This window comes from Sabethes cyaneus, chromosome 3 (genome assembly GCF_943734655.1).
Source record: "Sabethes cyaneus chromosome 3, idSabCyanKW18_F2, whole genome shotgun sequence".
Taxonomy (NCBI): Eukaryota; Metazoa; Arthropoda; class Insecta; order Diptera; family Culicidae; genus Sabethes; species Sabethes cyaneus.
Window position 1 is genome coordinate 93,646,130 of NC_071355.1, and position 6,000 is coordinate 93,652,129.

The following is a 6,000-nucleotide window of genomic DNA, read 5'->3' on the forward strand; positions in this document are numbered from 1 at the left end:
TCGGTGATCGGTAAGTTTTCACCTGGCTCCTCCTTACTGGAGGTGGACCGAAAGAGTTGAGCATTCCCGCATTGTAAACTAAAATCAAACTAAAACAGCTAAAAACCGATTGAATTCGACTCAATATAAGTGATTTATTAAGATCAAATCAGCAATTAGTACTGATGCAGCTCATTTTCCTGGAGCAGTTCCGAAACATTAATAAATATATAGGTTCTACATCGAGCTACAACAAGCAATCTCGGTGGCGTTAGTACTCGATGCCTTTGGAACTTAAAGAAATATCCTAAACAACTCACTTTTTTATGTCAGATTGAGTTGCAGGTTGTAGCAAGTTGAGTCATAATAAACTTTGAAGTGTCTTTATGCGAAAACAGTAGCAATGTTAAAATATAAATACTTTTTCATTTATACATCTTGCTACCTTTCCGTTGCAAATTTTATACAAGATGCTTGATTTTTGTTGTTTTGCAACCATCATTAAGCTCTAATTTATATATAATCCTGGAATCAGAAACCTAAATCGAACAGACTAACATTTTATACAACGTTGAATACAAAGAGCTGAATTGCATTTACTTAATTTATTGCCGAGTTATAAAAGCAATACAAATTTGTCCAAGTACAGTACATATAACAAAAAATCATCCAAAGCACATATACGTTATCATTGCGAACTGAGAGAAGTACTTATGATGCATAATTAAAAAATACCTTATAGCTTAATACGATTGAACAATGATTTTCACCGGTTTCCTGCTTATGTGATAAAAAAGACCTACTCGTAAACTAACTACAGCCTGACTTTACACCAAATATCAAGTGGCAGCTGCCGTCGATCTTTTCAGTGCCTTTCTTATCGACGTCCAATCTTCGAGTATGTCCTCTTCTCGCAGCATATACACAATATATGGCCCGGAGACGGTGACCGCTTTCTTTCGGCCCGGACCACGAACCTTGGAAGTTCTGGTGCTTGTTCCCCAATCCGCCCACGAAATGTCCACATTATGGCGATCTTCCTCGAGCCGTCTGATTTTTTCCATCAATTCCTCATAGATAGAATCCATGGCAAGATTTTTTTCACTCTGAAAATCATTTAAAAAGCAGCGATAACGATTTGTAGCGACGTACATTGTTAAAAAAAAACTTCAATTTATCTACCTCAAAATGCTGTCGAGCTGCCTGCAGTTCCGATTCGAACTTATGTCGGATGTTTTCCATTCGAAAGTTTTTAAGGATTTCGGCAACTTCTTTTCGGGAGTTCATATTATCCGCGAGCCTTTGTAAAGGTGCTAGATATTCTTGAGAGCGACCACCACGGACTTCCTGTAGTTGCTGGTCCACTTGACTCATTTTTTCTTTGTACAGTTGTTCCTTCAGAATCACAAATTGCTTCTCCAGATTTGCTGCAAGATCACAATAGGTGCATCAACGCCGTTAGTAAATAAGGATAAATTTCCTGCCCGCTAGGTGGTGTAGTGTACTTACTTAAATTGTCTAGACAATCCGACCTTCTCCGTTCACATTCACCTTCACTCATTTCAGAGGAGTCATCGGAATCAGGTTCGTCCGCTTCTTCTGCGCTGGAATCATGATCCGGGGCTCGGCTAGAGGCGGAGTGATCCGATTCTCCCCCAGACATGTCCCCGTCCGGATCACTTTCACCTTCATTTTTTACAGGAGGCATTCCCGCAATCACTAATCCTTAAGAACGTTCAGGTTGAACTCCAAAATAAAGAAATCCTGCTTTGAATTAGCTCAGAAAACAAAAGAAATGTACAAAATGATGCTTCCTTTCCTACTACAGTACAGCTCGTCAAATTTGCTGTTTTGACATCTCCTTGTCCGCCTACTTTCAAGGAAAAAAACATATACCTACTGTAAATGGTAACGAGGGTAACGAAAGTGGTTTTGGACAGAAGCGTTACTCCCCAATAAAAAATTTTGACAGATGACATTTTACGCATACCGACGAAATACACGTTTAAAAAATTTGACCCCCACTTTCACGAAAAGTGGAACATTTTGAAACCTGAGTATTTTTTACTCATTATTCTGAGTAACTCTTACTCCTTTTATGTGTTCAATGCAGAAGGTCATTAATGAGCAATATTTACTCAAAAATGCGTGCCATTTTACCCAAAACTCAATAGTACTTACATAAATTATGATTAAATATAACTCAGTCCAGTCAAGGCATAAACTACCCAGAATTGAGGAATTACCAAATTACTCAAAATTGTGGGTTGTTGCACTTTTTGTAAAAGTGGATTTTACTCCTTTTTGATTTGAAAGTCACTCATTTATGAGTTAGTCTTATTCATTCGCAAGTAAATTTTTTTGAGCGTGTAGGATACCACCAGAGTGCAGGCGACCTGCGACGCGCTGCGACTTTACTTGTTGTAGTTAAACATACGCGCAGCCCTTTTTCGCCCGAAGTAGGACTGTGCATTTAACAACATGTGAGCAAACTCGAGTCGCGTCGCAATCGCTTTTACTCTATACAGGGCCATAGGGCACCTAAAGGCGCCTACAGAGTGCACATGACTGCAACGCGGGGACTCCGCTCACATGTCGGATGTCGCTTAATGCATGGTCCAGCAGATGGAGTTATGGTCGCTGTCACCTGTCCAACAACAACAGAAGAAGAAGAAGAAGAAGAAGAAGAATGCATGGTCCTACTTCGGGCGAAAAATGGCAGAGCATATTCGCTCTGACGGCGCCGCAGTGGAGACACCTACATTAGTTTCGAGTAAGAAAAGTTACGTAGCATCGCAGGTCATTTGCATGCTTGCGATACTCTAAGTCCCCGTACAGAGTAAACGCGACAGCGACGCGACACGACTTCACTCTCATGTTGCTAAATGCACCGTCCTGCTTCGGGCGAAAAAGGGCTGCGCGTATAACTACAGCAAGAAATGTCGCGTCGCAAGTCGCTTGCACTCTGGCGGTACCCTAAGTAAGGGTGATGTATAATCATATCGTGTGCTATTAGAGTCAATAAGATCGCAGCAATAAACCTTCAATTGTCCTGCACTCTAACAGCTGGCTGCCGAATATTGTTTAATAAAAACAGATCAAGCACTGACGAACTGACATGACACTTAGAAGAAAATCCTTTAAAAACCATCGTCCTGCACATTTTGCTTGCACACTAGCACCCTCTGTTATGCATGTTGCGGAGTAGCTTGCATTTGCAGGCCTTTATGCTGTAGGGTTTCGTACATTTGAATGGTTTTATACTGAAAACTCAAAGCAACACTCGCGCGCCGCGTTGTGGCCATGTTGCGAAACATACTTTTTTGAAAAATGAGTGGTTTTTGATTGGACGATGGAATTATCGCGAGTGTCTCGTCTGTTTGTCTGTGGATCAAGTTTTGAAAATGGAATGTAACTTCTGGTTCGACCCTTCCAATTAATTATTTAGTTAGCCAACTTTATTAATTTTAACCCTCTCTGTCCCAGGAGTGTTTTGGTGGTTTACAGTTTTTGATCATGTAAAAAAGCTATTAATTAACAATTCGTCAAACGCAACTATACACCTTGTAAACAGCCACGTAGCCAGAGGTGGGGGCCAGGAGCGCTACATGGCTCGTAATACGTTATATGCATATCTTACTGCTTATAAATATAATACATTACAATACATTTAATTTATTGTTATTGTAGCGAAAAAATATGCATATAAAACAGTCAAAATCAAAATTGGGCCCCCGGGCTTCCCCTTCTGGCTACGTGGCTGCTTGTAAACCTTGTTTTTACTACGTTACAAAATCAAAATATCCATATTTGAATGCCTCAAAAATTTTATCGATCGATTTTAGTATCGGAAGTCATGGAACACCTGTGCTACCATGGGACAGAGAGGGTTAATTCACATTCTGTTTACCATAAAAAATTCATGTAGGTGAAAAATGATTGTCCTATTGTTTCCGTGCTTAAGAAAATTACTTCGAGATGGTAAACGGCTTTTAAACATACACCTTTATTCTTGTTTACGGCCGTATCCTGCATTCGTACGAATAGTTGTCTTCGAACGAATCGGGAAGCACTATTCTCATATTCGTTTGAGCAAAAGGAAGGGGCGATCGAACGTTCGAATCGAACGAATCGGCTTAACTTTCGAACGAATGTCATTCGAACGAAAACAAGCATAAGGGTGATATTCTTTTTTTTTGCAAAACTCGATTTTGAATGCGTAAGTCTGATATCACATTTTTTTAGTGGCCCACCACTACACCCACACCAAAAAGCTCTAAGGACGAGCCCCCTGGTAATGGACTCATCTAATAAAAAAGAAAGCAAAGAATGAATAAAAAAACGAGCCGTGTAATTTATTGGTGACACCAATTTGGTGTGTTTGGAAGTGATGTATACTTGACAAAACTATCATCAAAAAGGGATTCCCAGTGGAAGTTAATTCCTTTGAAGGGATCCCAAAAACTACGGCGTGCAACTACGTCGCACGTGGTACGCAGTATAGCGCATCAATTTGCGATCACAGCGTACTACGTGCGACGTGGTTGCGACACACAGACCAAGAATAAAATCGAACGTCGCACGTCTATTATTACGGTTTTCAACTGCAGTAGCAATACCACCCTGATGAAATCGGGAACTATTATTCATTTTTGGAATATTCTACCTTGTCAGCAAAAGGGGTTTTTCTGTCATGTTCTAACAAAAATATGTCTACTGAATGACTACTTTTCAAAGGAACTTGTTTTTATTGAACTCTACCAATACCTAAATTAACCGGTTGGAACAAAAAATTATAGACCTTTATCCAGAAGAAATTGTTCAACAATCGTAACAAAATCGCCTTTTAACTCAATGATACCATTCATTTCGTTAACTCGTGTTATTATAGGTTTATTTAGTTTTTTTTCTATCAAGTACCTCAATTCGGCTTCCAGCAACCAAATATCACCGTCAACTCGCCTCACAGCAGTCACAATCCGTTGACCGCGAAAAGTTCGACGCAAATACACAGGAAGCATGTAGTTTTTGGTTCGGGCAACGAAATATTTTAGATCCGGCTTAGGATTGGGAGGTTTCCAACCCGAGGGATATTCCTCTTTGGCAGTAGGGATTGGAACAACACGGGGTGCTATGATTCGTTCCACATACTTCCATTCAGGAGGATTTTTAACGATTTCAACCTGCGGAAACTGATTGATATCGCCTACTGGTTCTGATGATCGAAATGAAGACATCCGAGACCAATCCTTATTTACAGCCTGAAAGAGACATATGTTGAGGACAGATTTATGGTAAATAAATTTTAACACTTACCGCTACATTTTTGAGCAATATATGTTTATTTGACGAGCAAAATATAGAGTTTATCCTGGTAAAATTTGTAAGTGTTCTCGGCAGCATTTTGACTGTGATTCTAAAGGTGTTTATTCTGGTCAACTTTTTTTTATTCCTTCAGCCGTGCGTAACGCAGTAACGCCTGAATTGAAAGCAAACGTCAAAATTGGAGATGGATGCCAGATTTTTCTAAAAAAGTGAAATAAGCTTTTAAACTACTCGAAAACTGTAACAAAACTGCTCGAAATTCAGCTTAAGGCTGATTTAGACCAAGGTTAACCTTTACATCCCGACATCATTTTGTGTGCAACTAGTAGAACCACATTAGATTGGCTTTTAACCAAGCCCATGGCAGACAACTATGTTCTCGCCGCCAACATCTCGTGTGTGCGAAAGTGAGATAGCAATTCAGCACTGCGTTTCACTCAACTGCCAGCAGTCTGATTTGGGCCCGCTGTCAAATTTTGAGCCCCGGACATGCTGTCGCTGACGTTTACTGCAGCTCGATATAGAGATGTCGATGGGGTGCTTTTAACGAACAAATTAGTTGGTAAACTATGGTTGCATTTCCCCGGAGATATTCCAGATCGCAGTAGAATTTTGTACGTCATAAATAGCAGATGAAATAAGGCTAGAAATAGGGTATCGTGTTTATATGTTTTGGCCAGTGCGTCACGCGGTATA

The 6,000-nt window shown here is 40.1% G+C and overlaps 2 protein-coding genes across 2 annotated transcripts; both read right to left on the reverse strand.

Annotated features, from left to right (window-relative positions):
• Positions 1-175: 175 nt before the first annotated feature.
• Positions 176-1,806, reverse strand: LOC128743116 (breast cancer metastasis-suppressor 1-like protein). Its single transcript, XM_053839638.1, has 3 exons — positions 1,489-1,806; positions 1,162-1,406; positions 176-1,085 (listed from the first exon to the last, which is right to left on the reverse strand). Exons 1-3 carry the CDS (start codon positions 1,685-1,687, stop codon positions 819-821), a joined length of 711 nt encoding a protein of 236 aa, XP_053695613.1. The 5' UTR covers positions 1,688-1,806; the 3' UTR covers positions 176-818.
• A 2,913-nt stretch (positions 1,807-4,719) lies between these two features.
• Positions 4,720-5,419, reverse strand: LOC128743500 (probable 39S ribosomal protein L49, mitochondrial). The gene is made up of 2 exons (XM_053840095.1): positions 5,296-5,419; positions 4,720-5,240 (listed from the first exon to the last, which is right to left on the reverse strand). The coding sequence occupies exons 1-2, from the start codon at positions 5,380-5,382 to the stop codon at positions 4,773-4,775; spliced, it is 555 nt and encodes a 184-aa protein (XP_053696070.1). The 5' UTR covers positions 5,383-5,419; the 3' UTR covers positions 4,720-4,772.
• Positions 5,420-6,000: the final 581 nt, after the last annotated feature.

Coding starts and splice junctions, on each gene's coding strand:
- LOC128743500 (XM_053840095.1), bottom strand. CDS start 5,382: ATGCTGCCGAGAACACTTACAAATTTTACCAGGATAAACTCTATATTT. Junction 5,241..5,295: donor TATTGCTCAAAAATGTAGCG/GTAAGTGTTAAA, acceptor TGTCTCTTTCAG/GCTGTAAATAAGGATTGGTC.
- LOC128743116 (XM_053839638.1), bottom strand. CDS start 1,687: ATGCCTCCTGTAAAAAATGAAGGTGAAAGTGATCCGGACGGGGACATG. Junction 1,407..1,488: donor GGATTGTCTAGACAATTTAA/GTAAGTACACTA, acceptor GTGATCTTGCAG/CAAATCTGGAGAAGCAATTT. Junction 1,086..1,161: donor CAGCTCGACAGCATTTTGAG/GTAGATAAATTG, acceptor AATGATTTTCAG/AGTGAAAAAAATCTTGCCAT.